This window comes from Gossypium raimondii, chromosome 9, assembly GCF_025698545.1.
Source record: "Gossypium raimondii isolate GPD5lz chromosome 9, ASM2569854v1, whole genome shotgun sequence".
NCBI lineage: Eukaryota > Viridiplantae > Streptophyta > Magnoliopsida > Malvales > Malvaceae > Gossypium > Gossypium raimondii.
The window spans coordinates 2,584,377-2,605,364 of record NC_068573.1 but is presented as its reverse complement, the minus strand read 5'-3'; the positions used below and the strand labels follow the sequence as shown (position 1 = coordinate 2,605,364).

Genomic DNA, 20,988 nt, shown 5'->3' with positions numbered 1-20,988 from the left:
CAAAATTAACAATAAAATAAGAATTATACAAGATCTAAACAATAATAATAAAATAGTAGGAACATAATAGTAAAATAGTAGTAAAATAATAAAAATAGCAAAAAAAGTAAATTTTTATTTTACAAATTCAAGTTAATGAGCCAGTGCTCAGCCTTAATTTTTTTGCCCAAGCTTATATTTCAAGTCTATATTTTTACTCAAACTCTCCCATTCTTTAAACGAGCCTTTTGCCCAAACCATAGACAAAACTACAAAAAAAAAATATTATTTTTAATAAATATATTTATTACATAAAATTTCAATAAAACCCTAAATTTCAAATGAATTTAACAAATTTATATTCAACCAATAATATATATAATCAAATAAAAGAGTAACTTTTAATAACATAATTTTTTGGAAAGTTAAATTCATTTACTAAATCATATATAAATTTATATTTAATTTATTCAAGACAATTAAAGCCAATTTTACTTTTTAAGTAACATAAGTTGAAAACAACTACTTGAGTGTTATTTATTTTTTGTTTTCTAAGGAACAACAACAAAGATGAAAGTCAATGCCTCAAATTAAATTCCTACATTGCAGTTTTACTAAGCCAAATCTCTTCTCTCACCTAAACATAGAAAACAGAAAAACCAAACAGTTTACTTGCACCATGCCTTACCAAATCCAAACCCTTCATTCTGCTTATATTCCAGTTGCCTTCTCCCACCTTTCTGCTTAAACAACAAGAAGTTGGAGAAGATAAAGAAAGGTATAACTTCCCCTTTGTATTAGCAATATCTTCTTTTCCAAAGTGCTGTTTTTTTTTCTTTCTGTTTTTGGTTTTGTAAGTGAATATATATAATATGGGGTTCACTGGGTTTCTTCCAAACCAAACTGTGAATTCTATAGTTTTGGCTCCTTCTTTGCATTGGTAGGTTTTATGTAGGTAAAAGTATCATAGAAACATGTACTAATAGTCGAATTGCATCAGATTAATCCGTCAATTACCTCTAATTATTTGGTTTTCCAAGACTTTCTCTTGTTTGGTTTTGGTTTTGATCATATGATTGACTGACTACTAATGACATGTATATATTTATGCATATGAATGTTTATGTAGTTAATAAAATCTAATTGACTACTAATGATATAGATTTGTATTGGATTTCAGGATTGTTTGTTGTAAGCTTTTTTATTCTCTTCTACTACATATTTGATGGCTGCGGAGAGTGTCGGTTCATCAATGACACCGGAAATTCCCGGGATCAATGGCGGTGATTCGAGGAGGAGCTCGTTATCATGTGCTGCTAACAACAAAGAAAGAACACGTTCTCTTTATCGCCGAGCTTCAACCGGTTGTTGTCATGATATCTGCAAACCGGAGAAGAAACATGAATCCGAAGAGAAGGCGCCTAAACTTCCCTTTCCAAAAAGGATCACAAAAAAGGCATTCGATGAACCAAATTTGTTTGAGAACTTAGAGTTGCCACCCAAGAAAAAGATCGTCAAGCCGGAAACGTCGACCAACTCACCGAGTGGAAGCAGTTCGGTGTAAAAAAGTTGTTCGATGAAAGAAAAGGCATCAATGGAAAAGGTTAAGGCCAAATATCCCCCTAATTCTAGAAGGCATTCCATTGATATCACTGATGTTGTTAACTTTGAGGATAAAAAGACATCTATGACAAAGCTTAAATCTTCACCAAAGTTGAAACCCGACGTGTTCGATGCCGGTAAAGTCGTGAAACAGGACAGATCATTACCTTCGAAGAAAGTTCCATCAAAAGCTAATGAGAGAAGTTGTTATAAACGTTCTATTACTTGTTTGAAACCGAAAAATCAGGCCGAAAGAAAGAGTGGAATCGATGATATGAAGACGGGAAAAAGGAATGTAATAAAGGAACTTGCAGCATCACAAAAAGCTTCTACAGCGGGAGCTACGAGCCTTACTACAAGAAAGTACAGGAATTTGAAAGTTGTACCTAAGCAGAAGGATCGGAACAAGGTCGAAAATGGCGAAACCGAGCAACTTCTCGATGAACACGACACGCTCCAGGAGAAAACCTTGTATGTTATCAAGTTGGAGACAGAAAATATGATGTTGGAATCCGATAAAAACGAAAATTGTGCTGCTGAATTGTCTCCACCTATTGTAGATGAATCCGGATATGCTGTGACCAAAGTTGATCATGACTCTGTCCCTGAATACGGTGAAGATAAAACCGTAAATACGGAAGCGGCGGACAATTCGAGCAATAATGGTCCGTTGCGTCTCAAGTCCGGTCAAGGAAGAGAAACCGATGGTGACACAAATGACATTGTTTCAAGACACAAATCTGTGCAGGGGAAGATAGATGGAAAGAGTTTATTCAATAATGTGATCAAAGAAACCGTGAATAAACTTGTCGAAACCCGGAAAAATAAAGTTATGACCATAGTTGGTGCATTCGAAACTGCGATCTCCCTTCAAGACTCCAAACCATTATCGAATGTTGCCAGTTGGTGAGCTAAGGATGATCTTAAACAATCGATTTATAGTATGATATTAAGAGAGTAAATTGGTTATGGAGCTTTGGTCTGATTTTTACCATCTTTGGAAATGGTTCATCTTGTGTATATTGATCTTTACATGTTATTATCGTGGAGTTATATGATGTGTATCATAAGTAAATAAAATAATACTCAAAGTCAAAATTTTTGTAAAAAAGTAGAGATAAAATTATAAAATTTTGGAGAAAATAATACTAAAAAAATTATGTTAAAAAGTTTTAATTTTCACAGTCTAAAATGTAATTATTCTATTTAATAAAAGGTTAACAGAAATTTTTTTCAAGTTTTAACTTATGGAAAGGATTAAAAGAAAATGTTCCAGTCTAACCAAAGCCCTGTTTGCTTCCCTCTAACTATGTCCTCGAATCTAATGAATTTTTTTACATATTTTAAAAAATAGGTTACAGTGAATCTATATTTAATAAAATAATTTTAATAATGTTAATAAATCTTAATTTTGAAATTTAAAAAATATATAGACTAAAATTTAAAAATAATACTACATGGATTAAATTCTAAATTCACGAATAGTATGAGAACTGATGGCATTTAATTGTGTATGTTTTATAAAATAAATTAAGAAAAAATCAATAAAATAAGAAATAAACTAGCTCTTGAGGTTGAGACAATGGAGAAATGGAACAGCCAATGAGAAGGTGCCACCGAAGCTAAAATAATCAACTAAATTCCCAAAAAATCCATTTCGCCACGTGGCCAAACGTGAGGGCTTTAGAATCTTTTTATGTGGAACAGATAATTACTTTGTCATTTTACTGCTTTAGGTCCCGACAACTAACTGTAAAAAACTAAAATCTCGGAACACTATAATTTTCCATCCCTTAAGTCACCTCCAATGATTCAATGCCACGTAATAAAAAGCAGTTCAGCTAAAAATATTTTACATTTCAATAGATTGTACGTGGGCTGATTTAATTGGTCGTTGATGCATGGAAGAATATGTTAATTGTATGATTAAATTTTCTGAAAACATCTTTAAGTATCTTCCCTTTCGGTTCTTTCTCCTATATTCAACACTAAAAGCAGCCCTTCTTTTTGCTTCCTCTTCATTTCCCTTTCGTTGCAATTTGATTTCTTTGGGAAACTACTTTTTTTTTCTTTTAATTTTATATTAAACCCTTTTTTTCAATCATTGATTGAAACCCATACTGAATTTCTCAAGTAATTTTTCTTTTCAAAAAAATCTTGTTTATTGATTCAATTTTTTGTGTTGGTTTTTTTAGTACATGCTGAAAACCCTAATTTCTTTTCTTTTTCTTTTTCTTTTTTTTTGCAGATTTTGGTCTATATTAAAGAGGAGCTTCGTTCAATTTAAAAGTGAGAGAAAGAGCTTTGCCTTTGATCTTGCTTTTTTTTTTCTTTTTACATTTTTGCTTTTAATGGGTGTTTTTTTTTCCTTTAATTTAAGTTGTGGATTTTGGAGAATATAGTGAAGAATTGAGATGGGTTTTGTTTGGTTTTAGTGATTTGAGCTCAATTAGTACATTGGGTTTCATATTGAAGTGTCTTCCTTTTAGATCTTAGAATTAGTAAGTTAAATGGCATGCATTGGTGTATTAAAACCTAAGAATCTAAGTTAAGTTCTTTCATTAAGATATCCAAACATTTGTAAAGGTAGTTATTGATAAAGTTTGTTTATGGAATATGAAGATTTTGAAGTTGAAATGGAAATTTTAGTGTAATAATGATGGTTATTATAGCTTATTCCGAGCTTTCTTGTTCTCGAAATGGATGTTCTGAGGTGCCAAAATGTTGCGGTTAACAATGATGTTTTGTGGTTTGTACAAAACAGGACATATGATCATTGTTTCTTTTGCACGTATCAAGTGGGGGACGATACAATGATTCTAACGAAGCAGTATCGTTGCGTACACTCGTCTAGTTGTCAATGCACGAAAGGGCATCTAAGTGAAGATGTGATTTTCTAGTGTTTCGACAATTGAATTGGAATCCCAAGTTGATCGCCGCTCTTTCGTGTGTATGCAAATGGTTTGATGATCTTGCTAAGAGAGTATTATGGAAGGAGTTTTGCAAAACAAGGGCCCTAAAAATGATGCTTGATCTGCAATCTTGTGGAAGTCACAGTGTTGATGGGAACTGGAGAGCACTCGGAAAGTTGCTTATTTATTGCTCGGGATGTAGTGGTGGTCGATTGTTCAATAGTATTCAAATCCCAGGTCATTTTGTTTATAGGACTAGGTTCTCAAGGACATCGGGGAAGAGTTTCCTTTTACCACATTGCAGAACGGATGTTTTATATGTGTCCGACCCTTGTGAACATCTCGACCAAGGGGATGATGGGGATGTGGGATTTTTCCGAGGTGTGTTCAAGTCATTCATGGTTTCAAAGGTTCGGAGGATGTTGATCAACAGGGGTGCCCAGCTTCATCCAACAGCAGTGTGCCCCTATTGTAAGGCAAAGATGTGGAACATGTTACAAGCTAATATGGTACCGCTGACTGCAAGCTGTAAGTTAGGTGCTTACGAGGATTCTATTGAGTATTATGTCTGTCTTAATGGACATATGCTTGGCATTTGCACCCTTTTACCTTTGTCTGATTCCGAAGAGGCATCTGAATCAGAGTGATATGTTAGAATGCAAATCCGGTAATCTCTCACAGGAAGATTGTTTATATTGTCATTTGCAGATTGATCTCATGGTGGATTAGAGTCAAGATCTTCATGTTTCTCCGGACCTGAAATCGAGCATCATAGCTTGGTCTCTACACTCTGGTATCTACTAGAATGAGTTATAAGCTAAATAGCTCTAACCATTTGCTTTTCGAATTATCCACCGGTTAACACAAGCATGCTTTTGTACATTTATGTGTGGCTTATATAGTGTTTGAATAGCTGATTGGTATCAATAAATCATTGAGTTAATGTTTACATGATTTATTCCCTTCTCTGTGTACTCATCTTGATTTTGAGGTTGTTTTCTGCAGACCTCTGGACCGGATTTGCAAGAGCTGAGAAAAGAGGTTTCCCGTTTTTATCAAAATGGTAGTTTGAGTTCGAGTTAGACTTGAAACTGACTTTATAACTTAAGATCTCAACATAAAACTTCTGTCATCTTAATCACTCTACGCTATAATTGGGATAAAGCAGGGTAAACGTATCATGGTGGCCTCTTAAGTAATTAGTAAGCGTGAGATTACATTTTATCCCTTTTACTGAAAAAAATTGGTAAATTAGTACTTATACGATAAATTAAAGAACAAATTGGTTCTTTTTGTTAAAATTTTCATCTATTTCTATAGTTAAAATTGACGTCCACTGACAAAATAACTAGATTTTTCATGTCGATGTATAGAGATCAATTTTAATTATAAAATAGATGAAATTTTAATAGAAATATTTTAATGAAAGGTCAAATTATGTTATTCGACGTACTTTGAGTTACGCTTAGTTTAGTATTACTTCTCAAAAAGCACTTTTGAATAAAAGTTAAAATTTTCTACTTCTACTTTTGGTTAAAAAATACTTTTGTAAATCATTTTATAATCTTAAAAGCATTTTGAAAATTTCAAAAGCATTCAATTTTATAAGGTCTTCTCAACTGTTTCAAAAGGTCCAATAATGTATGTATATTGGACTTTGTTTGGGAATTTCAAAAGTGCTTCTTAAAAGCAATGCTAATTTAACCCTAACTTAGTAGATTTAGTTTGTATGTTGTAATATGTTGTTTTCAATCTATGTACTTATTTTTAAAATTTAATTTGTTCAACATATTATCACATGTTTAATGCTATATTTTATTGTTATTTTCACATATTACTCACAATAAATCGCTTGCATTAAGATTAAAATTTTGAAATTAAAAAAATATAACGTAGACTAAACCTAACTTTGCACACAATATAGGACTAATAGCACAACTGAACCAAACAGATTTACTAAATTTGACCCAAATCCTTAATATACACAAAGTATAGGGTTTGGTAGCAGAATTTAACCTTGTGATAATATTTACAAATAAAGAAAATTCATCCCACCTGCAAAACCAACCCAGATGATACTGGGTTATTAATTTAACGTGATAGCAGCTAATTTTGAGTTTTGACAGCCGATATTCGATTTTTCATTTTTCTAATTTCTCAGAGCCTCTTAATTTGTAAAATTACATACAATGCCCATAAGCCTAACACTGAGTTTTTAATTTGTAATATTATTATATAATTTGAGGTTATGGTGGTTGTTAAAAATCTAGCTATATATATCAAGCAGTTGATAAATCCTGCTTAGAATCTGCTGTTTCTGCTTCAGAGTCCATCCCTGATATGCTCATCCTTCCAATATTAACTGCATTGATTCAAAACTATGGAGTTAGGGGTTTTACCTGGCAATTTCAAGCTGCCATGAAAGTTTACATAAAAACAAATAAAAGGCAGCAGCAGATATCCGAACGTTTTACAGATTGTTCGGAAACAAGAGGTCATTTCAGCTGGAAGTTTCAAAATGTTGAGGGGGTATCGGCTCTTCCAAAAGAAATCTTCAAAGTGTCGTCCTCTAGGCAGTCGATCTGGTCCCCCAACAACCGAAAATATTATTTCTGCGAGGGAGGGTTTTGTTTTCTGTGTTCTGTTGAGAGCCAACGTGCTGTGAGCGGCTGCCCTGAGGACCTGGTTCACAGAGCCAGGAGCATCTCGACTGTCACGTGGGTGTATGGCCACCTATGCTCAAGTGGTACCATATATCCCAACAAGTGACCTATATGGCATAATAGGTTAAGGGTTCAAATCCCAGCGAAGACAAGACACTCATGTCACTTCTTGGTAGGTGGTTGTACGCCCATGTACAGTTGAGGGGCTCCCGGATCTGTGAACCAAATCCCCAAGGCAACCGCTCACGGCACTCTAACTCTGCCGGCAAAACCCTCTCGAGAGAGACAATACCTTTGATTGTTGGGGGGAATCGGATCAACTGCTTGGAGAACGACACTTCCAAGACTTTTCCCTAAGGAGCCGATACAAACAATATGGAAAATGAAAATGAAGACTTAATTAGCTGAGGTTAAAACTGAAGTTGCCATGAAATCTAAAACATGTTGCCAAGTTCCATGTAGACAAATTGCAGCATTGTAAACAGGAGTTTCTCAAGGCTAGATTATTACTACATACCAACAGCATCAAGTCCAGATAATTTAGGCATGAACTGCTTTATATGTTCTTCAGCTGCTTTGTCGGATTTCAACGTCTCACACTCGAATGAGACCAATATCTTTTTCTTCCCTTCTTTTTCTTCAACCATATCCACAACATCCTTCTCCCAACTGTAATATATAATAATATAAATTAAACCCCAAAACAAGTACACTTCATGAAAGTAGAAACCATGAACATTCCAAATGCATGTTTAGGGTTTTTAATTTTCTTATAAGCTTATTTAAAAAGCGTATCTAGAGAATGATAACATATCATATAAAGTCTACAAGATACAAGCAATAAGAATGTAAAAGCATGCCACATTTATAACATTAGACATGGATAACTAATGGTAAAAGTATCATGGAGGCTCTTATATTAGGGGTCGAATTGCATTTTGCCCCTTTTACTCAAAAAAATGGACAAATTAGTCTCTATACATTAGATCAAAGAACAAATTGGTCCTTCTGTTAAAACTTCCATTCATTTCCACTATTAAAAACTGATCCTTGTACGTTTACATTAGGTATATGTGGTATGTCAACAACATCAGTTTTTAACAGTAAAAATAGATGGAATTTTTAATAAAAAGGAACGGTTTACTCTTTCATGTAATGTTCAAAGACTAATTTACTCATTTTTTGAATAAATGGTTCAATATGCAATCTAAATCATAATTCATGGGCCTCCATGGTACTATTACCAATAACTAACCTATGTTATTTAGTTATGGGATGAGTATCGGGTACAAATACATCCCCACATAGATGGAATTTTTAATAAAAAGGAACGGTTTACTCTTTGATCTAATGTTCAAAGACTAATTTACTCATTTTTTGAATAAATGGTTCAATATGCAATCTAAATCATAATTCATGGGCCTCCATGGTACTATTACCAATAACTAACCTATGTTATTTGGTTATGGGATGAGTATCGGTACAAATACATCCCCATATAGATACTTAAATTTTCTAACTTTTCATAGAAAATCATAATCCAATATTCACGTCTGAGCATATAATGAATACGGTGTCGATACATATACTTTTGAGTTAAATAAAGAGTTAGAGCAACATTGTAACCTAATATGCTACTTGACTCAAGGTAAAAGTTACATAAGGGGTACGGGTTATGTATCCTTAAAGGTATACTTGATTTCATTTTTTGCAAGTTTTGTGATATAATTCGAGGGTTATACACTTATACTTATGTCCAAATATATGTTTGATATGGATACTTAAAAAGGAAAAATATTGAGCCAAAGAATTGTGTTTTAACATTGGCTTACCCATGAGCATGGTTGATGTTGTGGAACCGAGCTGCATCATGCCCTTTACACTCCACCACCACAGTATGATCTTTCTTATTCTATCATATACTCAAACTAATTAGAGAAAAACTGAATAGATATATATATGACAAAAGTATCATGGAGGCCCTTGTACTAGGAATTAGATTACCTTTTGCCCCCTTTACTCATTCATTTTCTTGTTAAAACTTATCCTTGTACCTCAAAGATGAGGTACATGTGACACTATGTGGTTATTCCATCAACCATGCCAATTTTAACAATAGAAATGGATAAAATTTTTAATAGAAAGGACTACCATATATATACGTGTGTGTAGAGAGAGAGAGATTTTGTGGAAAAGATTCATACATTGTAGTCTATGATTGTGAGCTTGATCAAGCGGTAATCCTCACCCTCTTGCACTCCATCTCACAAGCCAACTCTTTAATCGTGGAATGAGAGTTATAGGAGCAGTGCATAATTCCAAATCAAAATGATTTAGAAAAATTCATCAAATTATATCTTAATGTTATCCAAACTCAGGATGAATGTTCAAGATATGAACTTGACACGGATCAAATTTTTTCAAAGTTTCCTTGAGGATTTTACTTTCCATGTTGAAATATGTGTGGGACATAAATGTGATGTCATTTTAAAATAAAAAAGTGTGAAACATAACATAGATGATATCCATTATCCTATATCTCAACCATCTGCTACTTCTAGTATATTTTTGGAGGCTTAATGAAATGGCTCTAGAAAATTAAATTACACTCTCCAGAGATACTATACATGCCCCTTTTCAACATTGCTTTGTGGCATTTCAGATTAAAAGCTGCATTGCACTTTTTATTTATTTTTCTTTAAGTATCCGAATTTATATCTGAACATTGGAGATAATATTATTGGGAGGCATAATTTTTTAATATAAAAAATACCAAAAAAGTAGAGGTGAGGTTTTGCTAGGGTCATTTGCTAGGCTCGGCCCAAAAAACGTGTTTAAAATTTTGTCTAAGCCTAGCCTGGATAAAATTGCTAAATCACGGGTCTGACCCGCTTGTATTAATTTTATATATAATTTTTAAAATATATATAATACATCAAATACATTGAAAACATTAAAATAAATATTTCCCAACAAATTAAAAATAAATTTAAAATATATATATATACTTAAATAACACTAAGAGAAGTGCAACTTAACAAGCGTATGCCTTTAAAATAGGAACAAAATTAACAATAAAATAAGAATTATACAAGATCTAAACAATAATAATAAAATAGTAGGAACATAATAGTAAAATAGTAGTAAAATAATAAAAAATAGCAAAAAAAAGTAAATTTTTTATTTTTACAAATTCAAGTTGGGCCGAGCCAGGCTCAGGCCTTAATTTTTTTTGCCCAAGCTTATATTTCAAGTCTATATTTTTACTCAAACTCTCCCATTCTTTAAACGAGCCTTTTGCCCAAACCATAGACAAAACTACAAAAAAAAAATATTATTTTTAATAAATATATTTATTACATAAAAATTTCAATAAAACCCTAAATTTCGAAATGAATTTAACAAATTTATATTCAACCAATAATATATATAATCAAATAAAAAGAGTAACTTTTAATAACATAATTTTTTTGGAAAGTTAAATTCATTTACTAAATCATATATAAATTTATATTTAATTTATTCAAGACAATTAAAGCCAATTTTACTTTTTAAGTAACATAAGTTGAAAACAACTACTTGAGTGTTATTTATTTTTTTGTTTTTCTAAGGAACAACAACAAAGATGAAAGTCAATGCCTCAAATTAAATTCCTACATTGCAGTTTTACTAAGCCAAATCTCTCTTCTCTCACCTAAACATAGAAAACAGAAAAACCAAACAGTTTACTTGCACCATGCCTTACCAAATCCAAACCCTTCATTCTGCTTATATTCCAGTTGCCTTCTCCCACCTTTCTGCTTAAACAACAAGAAGTTGGAGAAGATAAAGAAAGGTATAACTTCCCCTTTGTATTAGCAATATCTTCTTTTCCAAAGTGCTGTTTTTTTTTCTTTCTGTTTTTGGTTTTGTAAGTGAATATATATAATATGGGGTTCACTGGGTTTCTTCCAAACCAAACTGTGAATTCTATAGTTTTGGCTCCTTCTTTGCATTGGTAGGTTTTATGTAGGTAAAAGTATCATAGAAACATGTACTAATAGTCGAATTGCATCAGATTAATCCGTCAATTACCTCTAATTATTTGGTTTTCCAAGACTTTCTCTTGTTTGGTTTTGGTTTTGATCATATGATTGACTGACTACTAATGACATGTATATATTTATGCATATGAATGTTTATGTAGTTAATAAAATCTAATTGACTACTAATGATATAGATTTGTATTGGATTTCAGGATTGTTTGTTGTAAGCTTTTTATTCTCTTCTACTACATATTTGATGGCTGCGGAGAGTGTCGGTTCATCAATGACACCGGAAATTCCAGGATCAATGGCGGTGATTCGAGGAGGAGCTCGTTATCATGTGCTGCTAACAACAAAGAAAGAACACGTTCTCTTTATCGCCGAGCTTCAACCGGTTGTTGTCATGATATCTGCAAACCGGAGAAGAAACATGAATCCGAAGAGAAGGCGCCTAAACTTCCCTTTCCAAAAAGGATCACAAAAAAGGCATTCGATGAACCAAATTTGTTTGAGAACTTAGAGTTGCCACCCAAGAAAAAGATCGTCAAGCCGGAAACGTCGACCAACTCACCGAGTGGAAGCAGTTCCGGTGTAAAAAAAGTTGTTCCGATGAAAGAAAAGGCATCAATGGAAAAGGTTAAGGCCAAATATCCCCCTAATTCTAGAAGGCATTCCATTGATATCACTGATGTTGTTAACTTTGAGGATAAAAAGACATCTATGACAAAGCTTAAATCTTCACCAAAGTTGAAACCCGACGTGTTCGATGCCGGTAAAGTCGTGAAACAGGACAGATCATTACCTTCGAAGAAAGTTCCATCAAAAGCTAATGAGAGAAGTTGTTATAAACGTTCTATTACTTGTTTGAAACCGAAAAATCAGGCCGAAAGAAAGAGTGGAATCGATGATATGAAGACGGGAAAAAGGAATGTAATAAAGGAACTTGCAGCATCACAAAAAGCTTCTACAGCGGGAGCTACGAGCCTTACTACAAGAAAGTACAGGAATTTGAAAGTTGTACCTAAGCAGAAGGATCGGAACAAGGTCGAAAATGGCGAAACCGAGCAACTTCTCGATGAACACGACACGCTCCAGGAGAAAACCTTGTATGTTATCAAGTTGGAGACAGAAAATATGATGTTGGAATCCGATAAAACGAAAATTGTGCTGCTGAATTGTCTCCACCTATTGTAGATGAATCCGGATATGCTGTGACCAAAGTTGATCATGACTCTGTCCCTGAATACGGTGAAGATAAAACCGTAAATACGGAAGCGGCGGACAATTCGAGCAATAATGGTCCGTTGCGTCTCAAGTCCGGTCAAGGAAGAGAAACCGATGGTGACACAAATGACATTGTTTCAAGACACAAATCTGTGCAGGGAAGATAGATGGAAAGAGTTTATTCAATAATGTGATCAAAGAAACCGTGAATAAACTTGTCGAAACCGGAAAAATAAAGTTATGACCATAGTTGGTGCATTCGAATCTGCGATCTCCTTCAAGACTCCAAACCATTATCGAATGTTGCCGGTTGGTGAGCTAAGGATGATCTTAAACAATCGATTTATAGTATGATATTAAGAGAGTAAATTGGTTATGGAGCTTTGGTCTGATTTTTACCATCTTTGGAAATGGTTCATCTTGTGTATATTGATCTTTACATGTTATTATCGTGGAGTTATATGATGTGTATCATAAGTAAATAAAATAATACTCAAAGTCAAAATTTTTGTAAAAAGTAGAGATAAAATTATAAAATTTTGGAGAAAATAATACTAAAAAATTATGTTAAAAAGTTTTAATTTTCACAGTCTAAAAATGTAATTATTCTATTTAATAAAAGGTTAACAGAAATTTTTTTCAAGTTTTAACTTATGGAAAGGATTAAAAGAAAATGTTCCAGTCTAACCAAAGCCCTGTTTGCTTCCCTCTAACTATGTCCTCGAATCTAATGAATTTTTTTACATATTTTAAAAAATAGGTTACAGTGAATCTATATTTAATAAAATAATTTTAATAATGTTAATAAATCTTAATTTTGAAATTTAAAAATATATAGACTAAAATTTAAAAATAATACTACATGGATTAAATTCTAAATTCACGAATAGTATGAGAACTGATGGCATTTAATTGTGTATGTTTTATAAAATAAATTAAGAAAAAATCAATAAAATAAGAAATAAACTAGCTCTTGAGGTTGAGACAATGGAGAAATGGAACAGCCAATGAGAAGGTGCCACCGAAGCTAAAATAATCAACTAAATTCCCAAAAAATCCATTTCGCCACGTGGCCAAACGTGAGGGCTTTAGAATCTTTTTATGTGGAACAGATAATTACTTTGTCATTTTACTGCTTTAGGTCCCGACAACTAACTGTAAAAAACTAAAATCTCGGAACACTATAATTTTCCATCCCTTAAGTCACCTCCAATGATTCAATGCCACGTAATAAAAAGCAGTTCAGCTAAAATATTTTACATTTCAATAGATTGTACGTGGGCTGATTTAATTGGTCGTTGATGCATGGAAGAATATGTTAATTGTATGATTAAATTTTCTGAAAACATCTTTAAGTATCTTCCCTTTCGGTTCTTTCTCCTATATTCAACACTAAAAGCAGCCCTTCTTTTTGCTTCCTCTTCATTTCCCTTTCGTTGCAATTTGATTTCTTTGGGAAACTACTTTTTTTTTCTTTTAATTTTATATTAAACCCTTTTTTTCAATCATTGATTGAAACCCATACTGAATTTCTCAAGTAATTTTTCTTTTCAAAAAAATCTTGTTTATTGATTCAATTTTTTGTGTTGGTTTTTTTAGTACATGCTGAAAACCCTAATTTCTTTTCTTTTTCTTTTCCTTTTTTTTTGCAGATTTTGGTCTATATTAAAGAGGAGCTTCGTTCAATTTAAAAGTGAGAGAAAGAGCTTTGCCTTTGATCTTGCTTTTTTTTTCCTTTTTACATTTTTGCTTTTAATGGGTGTTTTTTTTTCCTTTAATTTAAGTTGTGGATTTTGGAGAATATAGTGAAGAATTGAGATGGGTTTTGTTTGGTTTTAGTGATTTGAGCTCAATTAGTACATTGGGTTTCATATTGAAGTGTCTTCCTTTTAGATCTTAGAATTAGTAAGTTAAATGGCATGCATTGGTGTATTAAAACCTAAGAATCTAAGTTAAGTTCTTTCATTAAGATATCCAAACATTTGTAAAGGTAGTTATTGATAAAGTTTGTTTATGGAATATGAAGATTTTTGAAGTTGAAATGGAAATTTTAGTGTAATAATGATGGTTATTATAGCTTATTCCGAGCTTTCTTGTTCTCGAAATGGATGTTCTGAGGTGCCAAAATGTTGCGGTTAACAATGATGTTTTGTGGTTTGTACAAAACAGGACATATGATCATTGTTTCTTTTGCACGTATCAAGTGGGGGACGATACAATGATTCTAACGAAGCAGTATCGTTGCGTACACTCGTCTAGTTGTCAATGCACGAAAGGGCATCTAAGTGAAGATGTGATTTTTCTAGTGTTTCGACAATTGAATTGGAATCCCAAGTTGATCGCCGCTCTTTCGTGTGTATGCAAATGGTTTGATGATCTTGCTAAGAGAGTATTATGGAAGGAGTTTTGCAAAACAAGGGCCCTAAAAATGATGCTTGATCTGCAATCTTGTGGAAGTCACAGTGTTGATGGGAACTGGAGAGCACTCGGAAAGTTGCTTATTTATTGCTCGGGATGTAGTGGTGGTCGATTGTTCAATAGTATTCAAATCCCAGGTCATTTTGTTTATAGGACTAGGTTCTCAAGGACATCGGGGAAGAGTTTCCTTTTACCACATTGCAGAACGGATGTTTTATATGTGTCCGACCCTTGTGAACATCTCGACCAAGGGGATGATGGGGATGTGGGATTTTTCCGAGGTGTGTTCAAGTCATTCATGGTTTCAAAGGTTCGGAGGATGTTGATCAACAGGGGTGCCCAGCTTCATCCAACAGCAGTGTGCCCCTATTGTAAGGCAAAGATGTGGAACATGTTACAAGCTAATATGGTACCGCTGACTGCAAGCTGTAAGTTAGGTGCTTACGAGGATTCTATTGAGTATTATGTCTGTCTTAATGGACATATGCTTGGCATTTGCACCCTTTTACCTTTGTCTGATTCCGAAGAGGCATCTGAATCAGAGTGATATGTTAGAATGCAAATCCGGTAATCTCTCACAGGAAGATTGTTTATATTGTCATTTGCAGATTGATCTCATGGTGGATTAGAGTCAAGATCTTCATGTTTCTCCGGACCTGAAATCGAGCATCATAGCTTGGTCTCTACACTCTGGTATCTACTAGAATGAGTTATAAGCTAAATAGCTCTAACCATTTGCTTTTCGAATTATCCACCGGTTAACACAAGCATGCTTTTGTACATTTATGTGTGGCTTATATAGTGTTTGAATAGCTGATTGGTATCAATAAATCATTGAGTTAATGTTTACATGATTTATTCCCTTCTCTGTGTACTCATCTTGATTTTGAGGTTGTTTTCTGCAGACCTCTGGACCGGATTTGCAAGAGCTGAGAAAAGAGGTTTCCCGTTTTTATCAAAATGGTAGTTTGAGTTCGAGTTAGACTTGAAACTGACTTTATAACTTAAGATCTCAACATAAAACTTCTGTCATCTTAATCACTCTACGCTATAATTGGGATAAAGCAGGGTAAACGTATCATGGTGGCCTCTTAAGTAATTAGTAAGCGTGAGATTACATTTTATCCCTTTTACTGAAAAAAATTGGTAAATTAGTACTTATACGATAAATTAAAGAACAAATTGGTTCTTTTTGTTAAAATTTTCATCTATTTCTATAGTTAAAAATTGACGTCACTGACAAAATAACTAGATTTTTCATGTCGATGTATAGAGATCAATTTTAATTATAAAATAGATGAAATTTTAATAGAAATATTTTAATGAAAGGTCAAATTATGTTATTCGACGTACTTTGAGTTACGCTTAGTTTAGTATTACTTCTCAAAAAGCACTTTTGAATAAAAGTTAAAATTTTCTACTTCTACTTTTGGTTAAAAAATACTTTTGTAAATCATTTTATAATCTTAAAAGCATTTTTGAAAATTTCAAAAGCATTCAATTTTATAAGGTCTTCTCAACTGTTTCAAAAGGTCCAATAATGTATGTATATTGGACTTTGTTTGGGAATTTCAAAAGTGCTTCTTAAAAGCAATGCTAATTTAACCCTAACTTAGTAGATTTAGTTTGTATGTTGTAATATGTTGTTTTCAATCTATGTACTTATTTTTAAAATTTAATTTGTTCAACATATTATCACATGTTTAATGCTATATTTTATTGTTATTTTCACATATTACTCACAATAAATCGCTTGCATTAAGATTAAAATTTTGAAATTAAAAAAATATAACGTAGACTAAACCTAACTTTGCACACAATATAGGACTAATAGCACAACTGAACCAAACAGATTTACTAAATTTGACCCAAATCCTTAATATACACAAAGTATAGGGTTTGGTAGCAGAATTTAACCTTGTGATAATATTTACAAATAAAGAAAATTCATCCCACCTGCAAAACCAACCCAGATGATACTGGGTTATTAATTTAACGTGATAGCAGCTAATTTTGAGTTTTGACAGCCGATATTCGATTTTTCATTTTTCTAATTTCTCAGAGCCTCTTAATTTGTAAAATTACATACAATGCCCATAAGCCTAACACTGAGTTTTTAATTTGTAATATTATTATATAATTTGAGGTTATGGTGGTTGTTAAAATCTAGCTATATATATCAAGCAGTTGATAAATCCTGCTTAGAATCTGCTGTTTCTGCTTCAGAGTCCATCCCTGATATGCTCATCCTTCCAATATTAACTGCATTGATTCAAAACTATGGAGTTAGGGGTTTTACCTGGCAATTTCAAGCTGCCATGAAAGTTTACATAAAAACAAATAAAAGGCAGCAGCAGATATCCGAGCGTTTTACAGATTGTTCGGAAACAAGAGGTCATTTCAGCTGGAAGTTTCAAAATGTTGAGGGGGTATCGGCTCTTCCAAAAGAAATCTTCAAAGTGTCGTCCTCTAGGCAGTCGATCTGGTCCCCCAACAACCGAAAATATTATTTCTGCGAGGGAGGGTTTTGTTTTCTGTGTTCTGTTGAGAGCCAACGTGCTGTGAGCGGCTGCCCTGAGGACCTGGTTCACAGAGCCAGGAGCATCTCGACTGTACGTGGGTGTATGGCCACCTATGCTCAAGTGGTACCATATATCCCAACAAGTGACCTATATGGCATAATAGGTTAAGGGTTCAAATCCCAGCGAGGACAAGACACTCATGTCACTTCTTGGTAGGTGGTTGTACGCCCATGTACAGTTGAGGGGCTCCCGGATCTGTGAACCAAATCCCCAAGGCAACCGCTCACGGCACTCTAACTCTGCCGGCAAAACCCTCTCGAGAGAGACAATACCTTTGATTGTTGGGGGGAATCGGATCAACTGCTTGGAGAACGACACTTCCAAGACTTTTCCCTAAGGAGCCGATACAAACAATATGGAAAATGAAAATGAAGACTTAATTAGCTGAGGTTAAAACTGAAGTTGCCATGAAATCTAAAACATGTTGCCAAGTTCCATGTAGACAAATTGCAGCATTGTAAACAGGAGTTTCTCAAGGCTAGATTATTACTACATACCAACAGCATCAAGTCCAGATAATTTAGGCATGAACTGCTTTATATGTTCTTCAGCTGCTTTGTCGGATTTCAACGTCTCACACTCGAATGAGACCAATATCTTTTCTTCCTTCTTTTCTTCAACCATATCCACAACATCCTTCTCCCAACTGTAATATATAATAATATAAATTAAACCCCAAAACAAGTACACTTCATGAAAGTAGAAACCATGAACATTCCAAATGCATGTTTAGGGTTTTTAATTTTCTTATAAGCTTATTTAAAAAGCGTATCTAGAGAATGATAACATATCATATAAAGTCTACAAGATACAAGCAATAAGAATGTAAAAGCATGCCACATTTATAACATTAGACATGGATAACTAATGGTAAAAGTATCATGGAGGCTCTTATATTAGGTCGAATTGCATTTTGCCCCTTTTACTCAAAAAAATGGACAAATTAGTCTCTATACATTAGATCAAAGAACAAATTGGTCCTTCAGTTAAAACTTCCATTCATTTCCACTATTAAAAACTGATCCTTGTACGTTTACATTAGGTATATGTGGTATGTCAACAACATCGGTTTTTAACAGTAAAAATAGATGGAATTTTTAATAAAAAGGAACGGTTTACTCTTTCATGTAATGTTCAAAGACTAATTTACTCATTTTTTGAATAAATGGTTCAATATGCAATCTAAATCATAATTCATGGGCCTCCATGGTACTATTACCAATAACTAACCTATGTTATTTAGTTATGGGATGAGTATCGGGTACAAATACATCCCCACATAGATGGAATTTTTAATAAAAAGGAACGGTTTACTCTTTGATCTAATGTTCAAAGACTAATTTACTCATTTTTTGAATAAATGGTTCAATATGCAATCTAAATCATAATTCATGGGCCTCCATGGTACTATTACCAATAACTAACCTATGTTATTTGGTTATGGGATGAGTATCGGGTACAAATACATCCCCATATAGATACTTAAATTTTTCTAACTTTTTCATAGAAAATCATAATCCAATATTCACGTCTGAGCATATAATGAATACGGGTGTCAGATACATATACTTTTGAGTTAAATAAAGAGTTAGAGCAACATTGTAACTGAATATGCTACTTCGACTCAAGGTAAAAGTTACATAAGGGGTACGGGTTATGTATCCTTAAAGGTATACTTGATTTCATTTTTTGCAAGTTTTGTGATATAATTCGAGGGTTATACACTTATACTTATGTCCAAATATATGTTTGATATGGATACTTAAAAAGGAAAAATATTGAGCCAAAGAATTGTGTTTTAACATTGGCTTACCCATGAGCATGGTTGATGTTGTGGAACCGAGCTGCATCATGCCCTTTACACTCCACCACCACAGTATGATCTTTCTTATTCTATCATATACTCAAACTAATTAGAGAAAAACTGAATAGATATATATATGACAAAAGTATCATGGAGGCCCTTGTACTAGGAATTAGATTACCTTTTGCCCCCTTTACTCATTCATTTTTACTGTTAAAAACTTATCCTTGTACCTCAGCATGAGGTACATGTGACACTATGTGGTTATTCCATCAACCATGCCAATTTTTAACAATAGAAATGGATAAAATTTTTAATAGAAAGGACTACCATATATATACGTGTGTGTAGAGAGAGAGAGAGATTTTGTGGAAAAGATTCATACATTGTAGTCTATGATTGTGAGCTTGATCAAGCGGTAATCCTCACCCCTGCTGCACTCCATCTCACAAGCCAACTCTTTAATCGTGGAATGAGAGTTATAGGAGCAGTGCATAATTCCAAATCAAAATGATTTAGAAAAATTCATCAAATTATATCTTAATGTTATCCAAACTCAGGATGAATGTTCAAGATATGAACTTGACACGGATCAAATTTTTTCAAAGTTTCCTTGAGGATTTTACTTTCCATGTTGAAATATGTGTGGGACATAAATGTGATGTCATTTTAAAATAAAAAAAGAAGTGTGAAACATAACATAGATGATATCCATTATCCTATATCTCAACCATCTGCTACTTCTAGTATATTTTTGGAGGCTTAATGAAATGGCTCTAGAAAATTAAATTACACTCTCCAGAGATACTATACATGCCCCTTTTCAACATTGCTTTGTGGCATTTCAGATTAAAAGCTGCATTGCACTTTTTATTTATTTTTCTTTAAGTATCCGAATTTGACATCCATCTCTAGTGTATATTCGAACATAAGCATAGAGATAAATGTAGGTTAAAACTACTTGAGAGGTCCCTGTATTATAGAGATAGACCAATTTAGTCCTTATACTATTAAAAGGAATCAAATAAATCCAAACTGTACTGTAGAAAAAATTTGGAATGTTCTATATTCCAATTTGCCTTGTTTGATTACTTTTAATAGTAAAAGGACTAAATTGATTCATGTAATAGTAGAGGAACCAATGCATTCACCTTCTTAGAAGTGTAAGGCAATCTAGCTGCACTTTTGCATTAAACAACTTAAGTTACTAATAGACATTTGTGTAACTAATGAACCAACACAAAACAAAGCAAAGGGAATAAAAGTACTAAACAAGCAATTTAACCCTCTTTTTTTTTCATTTTTGAATTCATACAAGCCATTTGGATGAATATATAGAAAAAAAACTGATTTATACATGAAATTAATGAAAACCAAAAAGAACCCAGTTATTAGCAAGTTGAAAGAGAAGCAATGAGGATAAAACAAGAAGTAAAAAGGAAGTACCTGTGCCATGAAGGCCATAGCAGATAGATTGAGGAAGCTGAATAAAATGCCCTGAAAGGGACCCATTTGGCAATAATGCTATTGATGCTACTCCTTCCTTTACATCCTTTGGTTCTTCATCTTTTCCTTCTTCAAAATCATCTAAATCCCATTAAAAAAAAGGGAAAAAAATCAATTCTAAAAAGAATAAATAAAGAAGCAAGAAAAAAAATATACCCATTTTTGTTTAATTCTTTGGAGACTGGAAAGTGGAAACTGTTTTGTCAATATTCATTATTTGTAGGGTTGCTGGGGAGCTTAATACGGTGTGTTTCAAAAGCCTATCAAAGTTAT

At 33.2% G+C, this 20,988-nt stretch overlaps 4 protein-coding genes across 8 annotated transcripts; 3 read left to right on the top strand and 1 right to left on the bottom strand.

Annotated features, from left to right (window-relative positions):
* Positions 1-609: 609 nt before the first annotated feature.
* LOC105797806 (uncharacterized) lies at positions 610-2,732 on the top strand. Its single transcript, XM_052620854.1, has 3 exons — positions 610-757; positions 1,160-1,529; positions 1,560-2,732. Exons 2-3 carry the CDS (start codon positions 1,205-1,207, stop codon positions 2,489-2,491), a joined length of 1,257 nt encoding a protein of 418 aa, XP_052476814.1. The 5' UTR covers positions 610-757; positions 1,160-1,204; the 3' UTR covers positions 2,492-2,732.
* An 847-nt stretch (positions 2,733-3,579) lies between these two features.
* On the top strand, positions 3,580-15,922 carry LOC128031917 (EID1-like F-box protein 2). 5 transcript variants are annotated; one of them, XR_008188513.1, is made up of 4 exons: positions 13,783-13,942; positions 14,058-14,098; positions 14,575-15,516; positions 15,729-15,922. XR_008188513.1 is itself a non-coding variant. In XM_052620426.1 (4 exons), the coding sequence occupies exons 3-4, from the start codon at positions 14,624-14,626 to the stop codon at positions 15,434-15,436; spliced, it is 633 nt and encodes a 210-aa protein (XP_052476386.1). In that variant the 5' UTR covers positions 13,783-13,942; positions 14,058-14,098; positions 14,575-14,623; the 3' UTR covers positions 15,437-15,672. The 5 variants fall into 5 exon arrangements, 4 of the variants coding, with proteins under 4 accessions (XP_052476385.1, XP_052476384.1, XP_052476386.1 ...); XM_052620426.1 differs by lacking the exon at positions 15,729-15,922 and having other exon boundaries at positions 14,575-15,251; positions 15,432-15,672; XM_052620425.1 differs by lacking the exons at positions 13,783-13,942; positions 15,729-15,922 and adding an exon at positions 3,580-3,714 and having other exon boundaries at positions 14,575-15,672.
* Positions 3,606-5,442, top strand: LOC105798138 (EID1-like F-box protein 2). The gene is given in 4 exon segments (XM_012628074.2): positions 3,606-3,714; positions 3,830-3,870; positions 4,346-4,473; positions 4,476-5,442. Coding segments are annotated over 2 exon segments (744 nt in total). The 5' UTR covers positions 3,606-3,714; positions 3,830-3,870; positions 4,346-4,394; the 3' UTR covers positions 5,141-5,442.
* LOC105798139 (uncharacterized) lies at positions 6,433-20,914 on the bottom strand. The gene is given in 7 exon segments (XM_012628075.2): positions 6,433-6,855; positions 7,674-7,825; positions 8,989-9,068; positions 9,361-9,410; positions 9,413-9,433; positions 20,656-20,796; positions 20,872-20,914. Coding segments are annotated over 7 exon segments (531 nt in total). The 5' UTR covers positions 20,876-20,914; the 3' UTR covers positions 6,433-6,772.
* Positions 20,915-20,988: the final 74 nt, after the last annotated feature.